The sequence below is a fragment of the Lepeophtheirus salmonis genome, chromosome 6, assembly GCF_016086655.4.
Source record: "Lepeophtheirus salmonis chromosome 6, UVic_Lsal_1.4, whole genome shotgun sequence".
Classification (NCBI taxonomy): domain Eukaryota; kingdom Metazoa; phylum Arthropoda; class Copepoda; order Siphonostomatoida; family Caligidae; genus Lepeophtheirus; species Lepeophtheirus salmonis.
In genome coordinates, this window is record NC_052136.2 from 30154099 (window position 1) to 30173872 (window position 19774).

Sequence of the window (19774 nt, forward strand, 5' to 3'; positions counted from 1 at the left end):
GTTTATATTAGGTATGTGTTAGCAAATGACAATTATTTATAAGCTGAAGCTTAACTGATAAGCACAAATTGATTATACATACATTTGTGTGAAAAACAATCTTATTTCTCCACATAATATGTAAATATATGTATATCATATCAAAGGTGAAAGAATAACTTTTAAATGCTGTTTATTAGAGATGTTTATCTTTATATTTTGAAATATTACATTTAAAAAAAATCTTTTATAACAAGGGATTTTTGATTTTGCCCGGAGAAATTACCCCCAATTTTTACACACTGTTTCATATCTGTCCTTAGCACTAACAGTCCCTGTAATGAGTCCTTTAAACTGTTGGTACTTGAACTGTTAATAAACTATATCGATAGATTAGGCGTCTTAAGTCAAATAGGTGATATCAAATACCTAATATATCTTTAAAACATTGCAAATACCTTGCCAAAAATATTTTTGTTTTCAGTATTATGCTTTATCACATGTGCAAATGTTATGTTTACATATTTAAAGAATTATTTATATTAAATATTGGCACAAAGTCTGTATCTAAATTAAAATTAAAAGCATAATTTAAAAATATTGAAATAAAACAACACTTTTAATTATGCTGATTTTTCAATACTAGGACTGGAATGAACAACAGTCCTCCTTCCGAGATAAGGACTAACACAACTCTTTTGTTGCACCTTCTAAAAGCAGCCTAGGAGAGGACTATAAAGTAAGGATAGGCACTTATAATCTGGCAGGGAATTTTCCCTCGCCCTCATTATCAACTCTGCACCTGATATAAACACATGTATATTTTTTTGCAAATTAATTTGATTAACCTCGTTATTAAAATATGTAGATAAATAATATGAATCTATGCCCACAGTTTATGATGCCCTTTTAACAAAAAGAAAACCTGATCTTTGACCTTGAAACCTTGGCATTGAAGAAAGTTTATATAGGTATAGTAATAAAGTATTTAGTTAAATAAGTAGATATCTACTGTTTACCTGTGACTCTGAAGAGAAGAAGTAGACAGAATAAAAAGTAGACAATAATATTTAGGTATGATTTTCCCATGAGCAATGACTCTTTTAAAAATAAGTAAATAGATCGTTGTCAAAGGTCATAAAAGTATATGGTTTATGAATATGTATACCGCAATTAAAGTATCAAATATCTGTTTCTATGAGAGCATTATTTGAGCACAACAGTTCTGAGGGAATTTTGGTAAGTTTTAAGAGCATATCCAGGTTTGAAAGTGAAGCATGAAATTATAATGCGACGTAATCTGTTTCTCTATTTTATTTAAGATAAATTGGTGCAACAGGTATAACAAAAATGGTAAATTAGACAACGTAAAACACCTTGTTCAACTTGCTTAGACCGAGCCACACATATTCTAAAACCGCTTCAGGTTAAATAATAACTATTTTTTGAAATTTTACTACTAAATGGAAAACATATTTTTTATTTGTCCGATTTATAATTTTGAAAATGTTGGGTTGTATTAACTCAACGTTTGTTTTAACTATGAACTTATGACGTCACTGCATTTAGGCTAACTCGAATTTAAGTTGATTTGGTGCAACCGTAGCATATAGTTAGGGGTACAGAGGCTTTATTTTTACACTTAAGTGTGGCATCCGGTCACTTGTCTGCAGTGTCACCATAGAACCGGCGTTGGGACCAATTTATGGATTCTAGGATGGAAAATCATGTGTGGTTCGAGGTCAAAAAAAATTTTCAGAGGCTTTGCAATATTTGTATTTACTACATTTTATATTTTTTAAGGAATTTTGTACTCATTTTTTTGAGAACCCTGTAAATGTTGTTGTGGTGACTTAATCCCCCAAAGCTTCCATTCAACCTCCTCCTCTCTTTAAATCAAGATTGCATGTAGTATGGAGAAGAAAATATGTATCTGTTTATTAGAAATTGGAAAGAAAAAAATAAGCTCATTTGAAGCGTGGAATTTTTGGTATATTTTTCAATTTTTAATTTCCATTTAGAAATAACGATGCACATTTTGTGAGGTAAAATTATATAATTTGTAGATATATAGATATTGTAATGCTTATCATAATAAGAAAGAAATAATATACATGAATTAAGGTAATCTAATTTGAAATTTAAAAAAAGAACATCAAATAAGTTTTTCATAATGTACATACTGGATATCATTAACATTTAGACCGTAAGTACTTAGCTACTTTATTATAAAACACAAGTCAAATGCCTGTTTAAAATCCATATAGCTATGTAAATTGTACACACAAACATTTATCACAATTTGATATACATATTTACACGTCATTTAAAAGCTGTATTAAGACAATTTAAATTTGTATATTTTCCGCCCTTCTCTCCATTACATAATCAAAATATTTCATCTGAATTCGAAATGCCCTTGCGCTCCTCCAAGTGATCATCTTCCTCAACCTCCTCTGTCAGCGTTTTCTCTCTTTTCAATGGCAATTGAATGCTAAAGGCACCTCCACTTTGAATGATTTTCCGATAGAGTGCAATGTATTTTGCAGCCACCGTGGTTTTGGGAAGAATGAATCTCTCACAGAATTTGACCTTGTTACGAGACAAGGAACTGAATGGATTTTGTTTGAGGGCTCTCAGAAAGGAGAGGACAAATTCAAAACAATTATGATTTAGCTCATCATAGGTATCCACTGTCCAAACAGGAGAAGCAGAGAGAAATTCATAGAGGATCATGTCCCAGTATTCACCCCAATCAGGGTCAGATGTGAGCTCTGATGAAATATCGCATAGATCTAGTACAATGCAGCGATTCCATTGCTTGGTACGATCCTGATGAATCCCTTCTTCGTCATACTCGACAACAGTTCCACGGCTGAAAAGGAAGACGGAAAAGATGGATTAAAATATACGGAATTCAGATAATTATCATCTATGAACTTGACATTTCTATATATATATAACTACTTTCCAATTGGAACTGATTAAACATTCAAAAGGTAGATAAAAAGTCATCTTTAGAACAGATGTATCAGATATATATGTGAAGTAACCATTGGTTATATGAAACAATACAACCGATTCAGACTCAAATCCATGGGTACTGAAACCATTCAAAAATGACATCATATAATGATAACGTCCTAATTACACAACTTTTAATTGTCTTTCTAAAAATACTCCCCTTTTCCTTGCGTCTCAATAAACTGTCACTTTAGATTATACTCAAACATAATGCTTAAAACCTCAAAACTTTAAATTTCAGTCTTTAATATGACTCAAAAGATCGCCATCTAAATATACTTTCATACCACAGAATTTAAAATATTGATAATAACTGAGTCAGAGGTGGGATCTTGAACTCAAAGTAAACTTAAATTTTAATAAAAAGATATTTTAGACTCAGCCTGGACCCAAAGTAAAGTACCAAAGGCTAAGACTAGTAAAAAATTACTTGGGGAGAAATCAGCGTCGCAAGAATGTATTTGCAAGTGGGGGCCAAATTAAATGAGCCTGACGTACTTGTCAGTTATAAATTATTAGCATATTCTAATGTGCAATTTTTTTTTTGTAGGGAGCAATATGAACAGTGATTTTTATCTTCCAAAGCTGATACCCTTATTCTTTAATTATTGATCAGAGTCCATTATAAGTATGATGTGATAATGAATGATGGGTAGTGAGACTGATGATTTGTTGGAGAGTTATACATACGAAACTCAAAGTAAAATGGAGGATCGACATCTGAATAGTTATCGCCTATTTTTTTGCTTGATACGGAATGTAATTTGTATTTATTTCCTTACTATAGTAGCTGATTATCTAATGAAACGTTATGACTGGTAAGCTGCTCAACCCTTAACATTCTTCAAATTATCAGTGTTACCATGCTCCATAGGGGATATTAATTTGCAATTAGAATCCTAAACATAGTATCTTACAGAATTAGCAATGAATTTTTTTTTATAACTACATTATTACGAAACTTATTCATAATACTACAAGAATAATCTTGAGCATTCTTATAATCGGTACTGTTTATATATCTGGGGGTTTTTAAAAACCAGTATTATGATAAAGGTAGGAAAAAATATGTAGGTCATTATTAACATTAAAGTTAACTTTCGTATCGCCCCTCACTAAATAATCAAGGGTCTTTATATTTGTTATAATCATTCCCAAGTCAAATTAAAAATTATCCACCGTCGCTTCCCTGAGCATCTAAAAACCCTCCTACTATCACAAAATACACCTCAGCTCTCAGGTTATAGAGGTGAAGTACCAGGCCTCAAGGCAGTTTAAACTGCATCACCACCGCGTCTCTAAGTCTCTTCAAATATGCTACAATACACCTTTACCCACGGGTTTAGGACTGTTGGACCTTGAGGAAAGTTAAATTCTTCCACCGCCGCTTCCCTAAGCATCAAATAACCCTTATAATCTCTGAAATACACCCCAGCCCTCAGGTTGTACAGACAAAGTGCTAAAAATTCTATTTAAAGGCCGCCATGATCCCAAGGACCCAAAAAAAAGGTTACTAAAACCCTTTTTGGAACCATAAAAACCTACATGAAAAATTTCAGCGAAATCCATCCATTGTTTCGACCGTAATTGAAGAGCATACACACACAGACATTCACATTTAATAAATATATTATTATGTATTAATATTCCCTATACATATATGTATGTATGGTTGACTTCTATTAGACTTGAATAATTATATCATGGTATTTTCAAATAAAATATACAGTGATAAATCAACTTGCGAATATTTTGGGATCTGTCAGAGTTGTCAAAAACGAAGGATTCCATGTGTATAAAAAGGATGTGGAAAATGATATAATAACTACAGTGATAAAAAGATATGCCATTGGACAAACTACAACAGTGGACACTGATGTGATAACCATTCAGTTACTAGTGACTTTTCAAAATGATAGCTATAATTATCTAGCTATAATATATTCCATTAATTTTTAAGAAGCATGCACTCCGTCAATTATAGATTACAGACGATGCACGTAATACAAAATAATTCTGTCATTTTTATAAATTCAACTTTGAACAAGACTATACTTATTTTTCAAAAATTTGACTGAATATTTGCAAAACTAGCTTCCCCCATCGTTAATTCCATCCCCAAAGACAGATATATCCTTCTTATATACTATCTGCATCCTATTTTTGTTTGGGATGATGATATTCAAATGTTTTTTGAGTTATTAACAAACTCTAGAATGAGTCATCGAGGTTTCAAATAATATTTTTATATTTACCTTCTACAAAATTTAACACTCTTTTCTCCAAATATTATTTATGATTATAAACTAAAATAAAAATTATATAAAATGTTCATTGGTACTTACAATATCATATGTAAGTACTACTAAGGAAGAGTAATGTTTACATTGTTAAAATATAAATTTTAATATATAGGTGGTAAATCACTCGAAGATGAAATAGACTTGCTGGTGAGACATTCTCACATGATTTAAGGAACATTTTACTAATGAGTTAATAAAATTCAATTTTTCTGCTAATAAATTTATCTGTACGATCAGAACTACAAAAAGAAATAATTTGGCAGCAAAGATGTTTACAAACACACATGAATAAGTAAGTAACTTAAGAATTACAATTACATGTAAGTATAATCTATTGTCGGTACTATTAAATACATAATATAAATATGTATTTGAAAAAAAATTATCTTTACAAATATAATTTAACATATTTTAAAAAATATTATTCAAAAATAGACTGGGGTATTTGTTTGAAAATGACTTTCATATTTAACTAAATAAATATTATTTCATATGGGTACATCGCAAAGCTATAAACCAAGTGACGAAACAAAAACCGTGTGATCAATATTTATCCAAATATAGTTGGCTACGTGAATACGTTTTTGTCCATTAGGGGGCGCCGAGTAAATTTGAATGTTACTCTATCACTAACTATGCAATCTTATTTTAAATGAAATAATTCTGCAAAGGGAAAATATAGTTACATAAATCTTGAGTAGATATTGGAAAACGAGCGCATTCGGCTTGAAAAAATTAACTCATCTTCTTAACTTGTACAAATTGTAGTAGCTTAATGATAAAGTGATGTTATTTGTGGTGTCATAAAAAGTGGCTGCTTTTGTGGGTAAACGGAGTTTACTTCAGCTAATAAATGCGCTTAGCCAAGTTATTTTATGGCTTGAGTACTTTTTTCCTACGTAAGGATGATCATGGGAAATTATATACGATTATAATGTATAATTTACATTATTATGTAGAACGTGGAGAAAGTTTGAACCTTACATAAAAATAATAATGATTCCCTAAGAAATGATATTAATTACACTTAAGATGAAATAAGGGAACATTCTACATAATTTTTTTTGTTCTTAGTAGTATTACGAAATTATTAATTTTTTTTTATATATAATCATGATATAATGACTTAGAACTTTTTTTATAATTCTTCTATTACAGAAAGTCAAGAGTAAGAAATATGTGTACTTTTATAGTATGTATGTAGAAATATATGGATCTTAAGGATCCTCAGATAATATGTTTTTTTTCTTCTTAAAAGCATATTACGTCATAATAAATGTGTAAGTATATCATAGGTAAATCACGAAATAAATTTTGTGTCGGACTCAATTTTATGAGTTGACGAAACCTCCCACCTAAAAATAATTTACATTTCTTAATAAATACTACATAAAGTCTTAATCGTTCTATGTTAATGATAGTTTTAATTAACTTCAGGTTGGTTCTATCAACATCACTCGATATTATAATTTATTGAATGAGATTTTAAATAAGGCATGGTTTACCTTTTAATTAATTTTCAATATTATTGTTCTTTAATCGATATAGAAAAAGTATTTTCATTATTATATCAGAGAATTGATCAGTTCTCAAACCCTGACTTATACGTAAATCATAAATGGACTCATTACAGCCCACAGAGCCCTTGATTATACACATTTTCCCAATAATGTTCCCCTTGTTCACGACTAGACCTATAAATCATACTATGACCCTCGAAGAACAAACATGTGAGGTATAAGTTGATATTTGTTGTCTATTTGAATACTTAAAGAGGTTAATTGTAATCAAAATATACCTGAAAGAATATTTATACATAAGAACAGTACTTTTTTTTTTTGAATTTTTGACTCATTTTCATTATTATCAGGATGCCGCTAAATATATTTTACAAAATATTTCTGTTCAAACACTGCATATTTTTTTTTTTTTTTTTGAAGACATATCATATTTTCCACTTTTTGGGGAGAAAAGGTTAGATTTTGTCTTTTATGGCACATTTAAAAACATTTAGTTTATATAATTTTTTTATAGTGTTTATGAAACTTTCCGGCTGCACTAGCCATACTTGTTTGACTTAGTCTGTGTAGCTAATTTCGCTTCTCGCTTTAACAAAGCTTTAACCCGAAGTGGTTATTCAACGACCACTTGATGAATTTATATCCAAATTGACAATAATACTTTTTTTTCAGTAGGGGCGCTTAGCTTATCATTAATTACTATATAAACAATATGAATTTACCCTCAAAAGATGAATTCTGCAAAGCAGAGGAACAATTCTATGTGTTCAAAGTTTTATAATTATAAAACTAAATATTTGAAATACATTTTATAAAAAAACTATAAGAATGACCGGGACTTTACTTAATATATTCCTAACATATTCTGCTAAAAAAGAGGTCAATCAAGACAATTAATATTTAGAACCCCTGAAGACTATATGTACCCAGGTACCTTCAAACGTTGGCCTTAATACATACTTTACTAGAACTATGTACCTATGATACTCAAACCAGTTTTTATTATGATGTTTCATTTTACGTTGTAGATTTGTAAAAAGAAGAAAAATTAACAACAACCAAGATTTGATTCGTAAAAAAAAAAATCCAAAATACTCAAGTCCTATAGCCCATTCGTTTAAAGTAAAGATGAGGTCGTGTATAAGATTTTTCTTTGAGAGGCAAGGAATTACCTTGCTCAAAATTTTAATAATCGAGATAACAAGTTTAATTTTTATTTTAGGAAAAAATTTTATTGACTTATTTTTTAAAAGAAAGAATTTTAAAGTTTGAGTACAAGTTGTTTTTGGACAAAATAAATTGCTTGGATTACGTTGTTTTAATAAAAGATTTTTTTTTATTCCCTTTGATGATAAAATTTAAACAACATATTTTAATTATTTACTATTTATCATGCATTATTTTGTGTACTTTGACAAAAGAAAATTTGAGATCTTGTTTCTTATTCTTTTCTTTTTTTGGCTATTACAAATGGCATACCACCTGAGAAAATATCAAGATTAGCAAGTACCATCATTATATAATACTTCTTCCAATTGACGCCCCTCTTGAGAAGAAGATATGTTATATAATATTTTGGATGATCTTTTAAAAATAAAATAAAAAGAAAAGACTCAGTTTTTATTTCTGAAACAAGTTTTAAAAAATATATTTTTAATTTTAGTCGGTAGGAGATATTATTCCTTCCTCTCTCTCATTGACGACTTTGTTCAAGCCTCCCCTATCATAGTTTGAAAACCACAGAGCTATAGAGAATCAATGTTATTATATAACAATTGATGTGTCTATAATAAATACGAATGTGATTAGTAGAACCATTCTTCTTTGTACAATATGTTTTTTTTCATAACCAGAATTTATTTCAAAGATTTTGAAATACTTGAAACACATTACATCATTTTACAATAGAGTAATAAAAATGTACAAAAGACAAACAAATACTCATTAAAATATTCAAGATCTAAGCTTAATTGTATTTAAAATGCTAATATAGTTTCTTAGAATATTCATCACCCCACCGTTAAGCTTGGAGCTGGTTGCTTTCATGGTGTAGATGCAGAATTGGATTTTTACGATCACTGCGTGATGATATATTTTGTCATTGGAAGCTAGTGTGAAAAAATCCTTTCTGCTTACTAAGTAATCGAAGCGTTCCTTTACCAGCTCTCCAAGAGTAGAGTAAACAGGTTTTAAAACTGACACTCCCACAGAGGGTGTGAAGCTGTCTCTCTTCCTGAATTTCAGAAATAGCAATTAGGGTTATTTGGTAGGTATCCTGATACCTTCAGTGTTCCTGTCACTACTCCATACGCGAATTATTTATTTTTATTATATGTTTATGAGGTATATGTAAAATGTTAGATTCCCTCTATACTTTACACATATACGAGTATATATTATATAAATATATACTCGTATATAGTAGAGCCACACAAAAGAACCAGTTTCACTATTTTGCAATAAGCAACATTACCATATTATTTAGATATATTCGCATAAAAATAATATGAATTAAAGATGTATATTATACATAGATAGGTCTGCTATGGTACATAAATATATATACGATATACATTTATGTAATAAGAATAGTCATTCTAAAATGCCACTACTAATAAGTAAACGATCTGCAAAGAAAAGTTACAAGTAGGGATTGCAGCCATTTTCAAAACAAGTTGCCTTCATCGAAATAGAGATATTAGTTGAAAACTGATGAAGCTGTTCAAAATGTGTAAACAAATATTTGAGTTGTATTGGTCCTTAATATCTTAATACTTAAAATCGCTCCCGTTCTTGTTATTAGTCATTGAAAAACGTTCCACATTTAAACACCCCTTCAAGAAGACACCATTTCCACTAATATTATAGAAAAAGTGTTTCAGTTTACCATCTGAATGAGTTAAGTAAAACTCTAAGATCTTCAATTTTCCATCATGCTTCCTTTATATCTAATGAAAGTATTTATTATTCTTTTAAACATTGGTGAATAGTGATTGGTGATGACGTCACTGCCTTATATACATATGACGTCGTTTGAGCGAAGATTGTTTTAATGGACGGCTTTTGTGTCAGATTTGGAAGCGTCCATAAGATTTAAGATGGGATAGAACAGACGTCATAATTTTTTGGGACAGATACATCCTTAACACGCATAATTAAGAAGGACCCTAAAGTAGGAAAATATATTGCAAACAAACTCTTTGTTTAAAGCATTTTTGTCATCAGGGCCTAATAAGACTTTGAAGGACTGAGACCAAAGCAAGACCGAGACAAAACCAAGACTGATGGTACGAACTGCATCCCCACTAGAAACGTTTTAGACAGGCTAAATAATGTCTCTGCGACAAACTTACCATGCTATAGGAATTTCAGAATCATCTGTACATAACACAATACGTAGGAATATGAAGATATAACGTTCAGTTATACTTTGTTTTTTTAGTAAACCATAACTATCATAATAAATACACATTTCCTACTACTATACTCTTACAATACTCTCTATAACTATACGCCCACATATTATGTACTTGATTCTAACAGGTCGCTTGAAAAGTTCGCAGGCTAATATAGTAAAACAAATTATTTGACGAAATTGCATTTATTTATTCAATGTAGTTACCTACGAGGGTGATACAACAATTATAGCTGTCATACCCGTTTTTATAGTAGTACTACTCCTTAGTCTCAAGACAGCCCTCAGTTTCATCAACTCTGAACTTTGTACAACGAGCATTCTTTTGAGGTCTGCAAATAGGAAAAAGTTATTGGACTATATTTGTATAATACGATGGATGGGGAAGTAGTTGGTAGTTTAATACATGGAATTTTCCCATCGCTTTCAAAGATTGGTAACATTGGTGAAACAACAGTTTTTATTCTTCAAATGGTGCTGCTTGTATTTAATTTCATCAAAGAAACTATCAATCAATGTTATGTAATATTCGCTATTAATGGTTTGGCCCTTTTTGAGGTCATCAATAAATATTATAACATGCCCATCCCGGAATACTAATGTCTTAACCTTCCCAGCCCACTGTTGCGTCTTTCCACACTTGTAATTCGTTTCATCGCATGCAGTCCACTCGGCTGATTGGACTCTGGAGTGCAGTAATGGGGCCACGTTTCAACCATAGTCAAATATCTTCTACAAAACCGTATTACAGTCGAAATCCCCTAAAAATTGTTCCGAATCATGATCACGTTTAAATTTAGCAACCCATTCTTTAACAGTTGATTTTGCAGGTGCAGATTCCGAATAATTGTTAAGAAGCCAAGCCTTGAATTCAACAGTTATTCTTTTACCAAAAAGCAATGCTTCATTAACACACACCATTAATTTTTATCGATTTTTTAACCATAACTAAAGTTGCTTCACGAACCAATTATCTGATAGCTGACAAAACTAGTAAAGGAATTGTTTGAAGGTTGATACTAACTAAAATGCATGTAATTTAATTCTAGTAGCACTATCTGTGTGTCTGCCTTCGAACTTTTCAATCTACCTAATATAATCATACTTGTGACCATATTAACAACCTTCCACTATGATTAATTGCTGTTTTTAGATATTTCAATTCTTTCTAAGCTCCATATTATTGGAAAAAAATTCTTTATCAATTTATGAAATAGTAATTAATAAATCTATATCAAAAAATGACATCATATGAAATAAATGTTGATCATGTATTTAACGTTGCAAAATGTTTTGCATCATTATCTTATTTGAAATGTAATCTAGAGGCAAAAACTACCTATTAAAACTAAATATTCCATATTTGGTTCAAAAAACAAATACAAAAGGTTACTTCGCAAGTAGTAGTATTAATTACATAAGTAATGGGTTCATTCCCCTGATGTAAAAATAAATTGGTATATACATGGGACAAATATTGGCATCTGCCGCATTTGTAGCATCAAATGTCATCACAATGTGATCTTTATTGTACGATTATCTCTGAATCTTTCTCACAGAAAATAGAAGGAAAATATATTATAAATTAGTTTGTATTTAGCCAATTATGAGCTTCTTTCCAACTTCTGGACATTTGTTTGTATAAAAATGGGTACTCAACATACGCAAGATTTAATTTGAGTTTAGCACACTATTTAGGAGTAAAAATATTTACAAAAATTGGCGACTGACAAAAAAAAAAAGAAGAAGTTTTAACTGCAGTTGATAACGAACAACGAAAATTACTTACCTCTATCGATGTGATCTCTATAATATAACTCAATCTTTCTTTCACAAAGAGAAAGAAAATAGGGTCTTAATCAGTCAATGTTTCAGAATAGGGCATAGTGTTGTGTACTGAGTTGTATGTTTACTAGACTCAGGATCTCTGAGCCATCTTACGGTTATTAATATCTTGTTATTTAGTTCATATCCTAATAGGATATCAGCGTTGTTCACTTGGTCGTTTCTTTACTAGACACAAGATTTTTACAACATTATTTTGCTGCTATCTGTAATGTATTTGTGTCTCCTTCCCTCTGATTCTCCTTTATTGTGTTTTCTTGTATGTGTATATATATATATGTAAAGTACTGATTTTACCTTTTTATAAGTATAAATAGTTTTGTAATATATGTATAGACCAGAGTAGGTTATTGTATTAAAAGAATATCGATGTTCCTATAAATAAGCCCTTTCCTTATTCCTCCACGCCTTTCCTTCTCCTCATTTCTCTCGGTCGTCCTGGATCCCTCCTCCTTATAAATAATTGGTACCTCGGCCACCTTCGTCAATACGCAACACTATCAATATCTTGTTAGTTAGATAGTATCATAATAGTATATGACCGTTTTTTACTTGGTTCTTGTTTTACTAGACTCAGGATATATGCCCCTCTTGCGGCTTCAAATGTGTTTTTTATATCAATCATACTCAATTATTTCTCAACTGGGGACTATTGTTGAATAATACTAGCAGGGGTGGCTGCAGGCTTATATTTGGGAGGCGCATTAGTGGTTCTTCTTTTGAAGAAAATCAAAAATTAAATTTTTTGCTCCGCCCTGAATTTGATCAAATAACCTTTTTTTGACACAAGAAATCATTTTGATATATTTCCCCCTCTCTTTAGCCAATATATATATATATATATATTTTTTTTTTTTTTTTTTTGCAAAGTTACGATTATTCTTTTCATGAAGCCCAGAAATTATCCCCTCCCCTGTGGATGCCCCTGATGAGGAAATTGTTCACACCTTGACAAAAAATAGAAGACAAATAAGGTAGTAGAAAAAAAAAAAAAAAAAATTTTTTTTTTTTTATGTTATTGAGATTACACAACGCTCACTAAGCCTTCCCAACCTGTGTGTTTTAGTGACATTGCAGAATCATTCATGCATCTCACTTCCTTAGATATTATTTTAATTGTAAAGGGTTGGTATGTGTATGTAGATTCGAACCTACAGATACCAAACATAGTAATTGGATATGTAGAGTTACCGATTTCCCACTCTTGTGTTATTATGTACATACCCTTTCACAGTTTAATAATGATTAGAAATGAGTCATAGACAAATAAACATAAATTATGAAAGTATCAGACTTCCGTCCTAAAGAGGGAACAAAGAGGAAAATAGGATCACTAAACTCTGCATGTATACATTAAGTGGAAATGGAGATAAAATCTTTCCTTATTTTATGCTCCATTTGTTCTTTCCAATGATTTTAACAGGGATAAAAAATAGATGGATTCTGAACATAGATAAAAAGATAATTTATCATTTTATGTACATAAATGAATAGGGAAATTAAAACATATGGCCTATAGTAAAATAAATCAAATCAAAGAGTGGCTAAGTTCAACAACATTAGACTCATCTAACAATTTATATTAACTAATAAATCATTTATGAATATAATTTGTGAAAATGGAGGAGTCAATATCTATAAGGTTTTTCAAGAAAATCAACACAGTTGGCAAAATTATGGAGATATCTTTACTTTCATTTTTGTGGAAGTATTTATTAGCCTTGAGGCTTGGACTGATTTTTTTCCCGGTGTGGTCTTAAATGATTTTTCTAAAACCGATTTCGACCAATATTTAGGTCCAAATGGGAATTTTTGACCGTAGACAAAAAATTTCGGTCTTATAATATAAACTGAGATTTTTTGGTCCAAATACATATATGGACCAATTCATTAGATCATGAAATACATTCAGTAAACTTTCAAAAAAATACAATTTTTGATCCGACAAATACAAGTACGTAGGAGACAGTTTTTTCATTATTTCATGACATACTTTAATGAATAAATATAAACAATTAATTATATTTGCATTAACTGAGTCATAATTAATTGAAACAATTTTAACAGTGGAGTCTTTCTACCATCATAATTAGAGCGAATATTTAATAAAAATGTTAAGTATCTTTCAAATTTGGTGTGAAAACAACAGATCCTAATCTACATCATTTGATTCAAAATTATAGAGGGCCAAATACTTACATATACCTATGTGGTGAGTTAACAAAAAAATCTTAAACAGCCTAACATTTCAGGAATATATTTCCGTCAATTGTAAGCTTTATATTCAAATATCTGGTATGAGTTCAGTTACCCAATAATGTGTTATATACTTTAAATTACTCATTTGATTTATAAAACTTAATTTATCCGCTATTTAGCCTTTCAAATCCATCACATTATTCTTCTTTAATTATGACAGGAAAATTTTGAGATCTGTAAGTGTTACTTGTTGTACCTCCAAAGGGTTAATCAGATTATTTTATTAACATAAACGGAGAACAATTATTAGTTGTTGAACACAATGGGAATTCAGACTCAATTTTGGGAAAAATCATTCTAGCTTACTTTAGTATTGAGGGGTCACATATGTAGTTATGTCAAGGTTATATTACATGTTCTATCCATGAGGAATTTGCTCAACTGTGCACTCGGTAGTAGATGCTTACTTACACGACACATTAAACAAAGGAAATAGTTCTTTTTAATTGTAAATTATGTACATAATATATGGAATTAACAAGCAGCTTCAATAAAACCAAGCAAGGAAGCAAAGGATTGAAGGTAAAGTAGGCGTAAAATGGTAATACACTCTTCTGACTTTTGGAGGCAGGCTATAAATTGAATCTAAACATGTCATAGGACTGGCCATACTTGTTTCTTCTTAGAATACCTATATAGGAATTCCTTTGATGGTTGACTCAATTAGCGTTCTTTTGAGATATTTCCGTATTATCTCTATGTACATATGACTTTAATCATTTGGTTTTTTCTGAATTAAAACTGTTAACTTAATCAAATATATTTTAATATGTATTTACTATGTTGTGTACAACTTCCGATTTCTGTACAAGTTGTAACTTATATTTGCAGACTTTACGCATTACAATTTCTACGTCCCATTCAATTTTATTTTATAACATCATCACTCTTTTTAATTGCTATCATTTCATTTTTATCTATTAAAACTACGCATTTATTATGTATTTACAATTGATGGAACTGTGTACATTTTAAAAAGCCAAGAAACACACTATTAATATATTGACCATCCAACGAATATTTAATCGTTGTATTATCTTCATCACAAATACTGTTAATTTTTCATTTAAAGTGCTTAAAAAGCTTTATATTTGACTTGGACTCGAGACTTGAATTGAATAAAATAAAAATTACATTTTAACAGCCATAAAGCTATATACATATAACCAAACCACCATTCTTTACCTCAATGACGAATGATTTTTAATAGAATGGGCTATATATTTAGCTGTATACATGGGCTTTGTATATTGTATATTACTAGTTAAAACAGACTCATGTCTGCATTTTATATTGTACCTGTAAAAAAGTGTTTGTTCAATCCGGTTGAGTACGCAGCTACAAATATGGAGACTGTTACTAAATATATACTAGATACGTACATAGGTATGCAATATGTGTGGAGGAACTATTGGTTGAGTTATGTACATAGAAATAGGATCTATTTAATCCCATGATGCATTTTAATTTTAAGCCTAGTATGTACCATATTATGAATTAAGATATGCACATAGATTTGATCTTTTTTACTTATAATCTATGATTGTAATAATGGCAGTACGGCTTTTAATATGTATGTACTTACATTCTCTGATCTTGAATCACAATCCATCTTAACAAAGATTGAATCACGATAAACCATCACGACATTCGTTAAATAATAAACAGGTAAAAGCTATTTTGTCGTCATGTAAATTCATTAAGTTGTAATGTTACTAACATAATGTCTGTTTATTCATTTGCTATTGTTTTTATTTTTAAATACTTGGCTCTTGGAGATAAAGATTTTTTTTTTTTGTATGATTATTAAGATCTATGGCATCTACTTCTAGGTATGTCTAATGTCTATAGATGGATCACTATGAGTGAAGAGGAAACGTTTTCTTTCGCTATCATGACAATGTAGATCATTTCACATGATATCCCTGTATAGTCCATGGAATGAAGTCATTGTACGAATGATTTCATTAATATGTGAAATCTGTATTCTTATATAATATGTGCCCTTTACGTATTGGTACTATATACATATAGACGGATCAGAATTGAACGAAAAAGTAGGAAGGAAAAAAATATATTGTTTGTTGAATTAAACAGATGCATTTCCTTGAGGATCTAAAGACTCGATTCAAAAATATCTAATCATAATAGCGTATAATTGATTAATTCTAACCAAAAAAAAAGTGAAAATCGAGACGAATATATTTGATGACCATGGTGAGGCCCGGTTGTACCAACTCGACTTAAATTATAACAAGGAACTTATGACGTCATAACAATTAAGTCGAATTGGCACCCTTGAGAATTTGTTGGGGAGTAATAAGTGGAAAACCTTCTCAGAGTAAAATTGAGAATCGATATGGGAGTAATTTCTGACAATGTTCATGATACATACGCATTGGGTTTTTCGTTCATTGTCTTCGTCTCAACGCTTCTTGCAGCTAATCTAATAAAAAGCCATGAGAGCTGAGCTGCTCTTCTCCCAAACATTCTTTAAATTACCTAACTTATCTTTCAGACTTTTTTAAACATACGAATTCAAACTCTAAGTATGATTGTTCTCAGATGTCAAATCAGTGTTCCTTAGATACATAGAAATTGTATTTACATTAGTATTAGTTACATATACTTAAAGTTACTCAACCATGGGTAGATTAATCCCCCAAAAATACCTACATACCTAAATATGTTTATAGTTAAAAGTAAATCTCATTATGAGACTAAAAAAAATAACCAAATTACTTCAAATAAATAACTAGAAAAGGTCACTTTTTTTGTTGTTGTTTTTGTTAGAAAATAAGTTTTTTAAGCTTCATTTTTAGGTATTTTTTTTATGTTCTGCAAAGGTTAAGGTGAATACATTGAAGTTCAATGGACAAAAAGAAAGAACGCATTAAAAAAAAGAGTAAAATGAGAAGTGAAGCCTGCAATCCACATAGTTACATAATTAACAAAGAAACATGTTAATAGTCCGGGAGGGAGGGATGAAATTTTTTCATATTTGTCACTTTATTTAAATGCTTTATAAGAAGTATTACAATCGTGTTAGCCATGGACAGGAACAGGTAGTAGTCACTTGGTGCCATGTCCGGACTGTAGGGTGTATGTGCAAGAACTTCCTAGCTAATCTCCCGGACCCTTTTGGCGGGTCATCAAAGATGTGTGTGGCCTGGCGTTGTCTTGACGATGTTTTGTTGTCTCCTATTCACCAAACTTGCCGCTTCTGTCCGATGGCCAACTTTAAATCGTTGAGTTGTTCACAGTAGAAGGCAGAACTACTGCTGGGCAAAACGAACATGGTGCTTTCAACATGTTTTCCCCTTTCAAGTAATACAAATGTAAAATATGGCCAATTTCTTCCTTTGAGACCTCCATACTCGACGCACAATAATTCACGACTGAACATACTAAGAGCAATACTGTCCGAAAAGTGTTTGTAGTATACACTTCCACCTTTACAACACCTTATCGTACGATCTGATGTGACAAATAATGAACAAGACATAGTTAGGTTTTAAAAAAAGGGCGGGGAAATACAAAAATACCTTTTTCCTCAACATTATATATGTATCTGAGTTTGTATTCATAAATCATAACAAGTACAATACACATTTCCAAACGATTGAAAATAATTGCATCGAACAGGCATTTCCCGAATATCGAACTAATATTTTTGTGTCTCTCATTCTTGAGCAGCTTATTATTACATAACGAGTTAATTTATTTGTTTTTGATGATAAAAATGATGTAATATGGTTGCACTCTAGCGGTAAAATAATTTGCTCTCGTATTTGTAACTAAGTAAAAGATAATAGTTTGGTTGGTTGGTCAGTACATTCAATGATGTCATATTATACTAAAAATAACCAACTTTACAAAGACTTTGATTGATACCTATATGTACCCATATATGTACATTGAACACAGTCAATTCTTAAAAAGTATATTCAATATCACAGTTTTTGTTGCAATAATTTAACCTTCCGCAACTGGTTTTTTCAGCTACATAAATTCAAAAAAAGGGAATTATACAACCCATATCAACGGGCCGTCCTTGTGGAGTGTTACATTTTATATTAATGATAGATAGTTACAACCAACAAAACAGATATTAAATAATAAAACATTACCTATCAGTTAGAGCGATATGCAAATTAGTTCCATTTCGATAATCCTTCAAGAAGTCACCTTGTGTGGGCTTGAGTACGACAGAGCATGGATAATCTCTGGCTTTTGAAAAAGGAGATGGGACTTCAAAGGGTGGAATGTTCATTGAGCACTCTGTCAATTTAGTACGACACTGTGTACATTTTTCTGGTAGAGTTAAAGCAAATGTTTGAACACGACAGTGTTCAAAACAAAGGATTTTTTCTTCGAAGAGTGGAGAGAGAAATTCACGATAGAGCGGTGGGAGATTTGCGGATAAAAGAGAGGATGATGAACTGGAGGATGAAGATGAAGATGTGGAGGTTGTAGAGCGTGGGGACAGGGTGCTTGGCATCATGAGTGCGGTGGTTGGTTCTTTGTGTCTCTTAATTAATATTTTTATCAATGAGCCTCTTGAAGTATATTTGATCAATCCGATGTACTATTAATAAATGTTTCTATTATGAGAGATACATTCTGACGCAGCAAAGGTGATTATGTTACTAAAAGAAATACACTTTATTAAATCCATTCGTAGATATTTACTCCGTTGCTATTCTCAGGTAGTAGTAAGGTATGATGGTCTCTGGTATGAAATCCCACACGCTCGTATCGTGTTCATATGTGTACAAGATTTTGTATGGCATTTTGAGCATGGCGGGCTTTTTATTTGAATTATAATAAAGGAGTCCTTGACATAAGGGCTACTCCTTTATCCAGTTGATTAGATTACTACTATAAGGGGTAAAAATACATTTTAGAGTGTAAAATTGCAAATGTATCATGTTTGTTCAATCCTCAATGTCAATAAAAAAAGCTGAGTCAAAATATATTAAATATTAAAAACTATACTGATTTTTTAGTAGGTATTTCTATTCATATATCATCACTACTTGTAGTTGTTTTTGTTTGGGGGAGGGATGGGGCAACATATATTTGTCTATAATAGTATATATACGTACAGAGTACATTTTATCATTCCAGGTAAATGAGAAAATCCATAGTAAGTATAAAAAGACATTGAATCGAGCTGAGACAAGTTCAATGACACTGCTAGAAATTATATTTGGGGACCTCTACCCATTTATATATTTCAATTTTTATCATGCATGCCTCCTCATATAAATTCCTTTGCTCCCAATGAGCAATCCATGATTTATCAATCTAAATATTATTAAAAAAGTTATTCAAGGGGCTTTGTAATAGTGATGATGACCAATCAGATTGTTTCATATCATTAACAAGAAAAAATCTTTCAAATATGATGACTATGTAATAAATTG

General features: G+C 30.8%; 1 protein-coding gene across 1 annotated transcript; it reads right to left on the bottom strand.

Moving 5' to 3' along the window:
- Window positions 1-1949: 1949 nt before the first annotated feature.
- LOC121120263 (MKRN2 opposite strand protein) lies at window positions 1950-19062 on the bottom strand. Its single transcript, XM_040715111.2, has 2 exons — window positions 18476-19062; window positions 1950-2854 (listed from the first exon to the last, which is right to left on the bottom strand). The coding sequence occupies exons 1-2, from the start codon at window positions 18847-18849 to the stop codon at window positions 2368-2370; spliced, it is 861 nt and encodes a 286-aa protein (XP_040571045.1). The 5' UTR covers window positions 18850-19062; the 3' UTR covers window positions 1950-2367.
- Between the last annotated feature and the right edge of the window lie 712 nt (window positions 19063-19774).

Bases quoted from the DNA above. Each gene is read 5' to 3' on its own strand.
- LOC121120263 (XM_040715111.2), bottom strand. From the start codon at position 18,849: ATGATGCCAAGCACCCTGTCCCCACGCTCTACAACCTCCACATCTTCA. The intron at 2,855-18,475 runs GTAATGTTTTAT...CTTCCTTTTCAG, and splicing joins CATATCGCTCTAACTGATAG to CCGTGGAACTGTTGTCGAGT.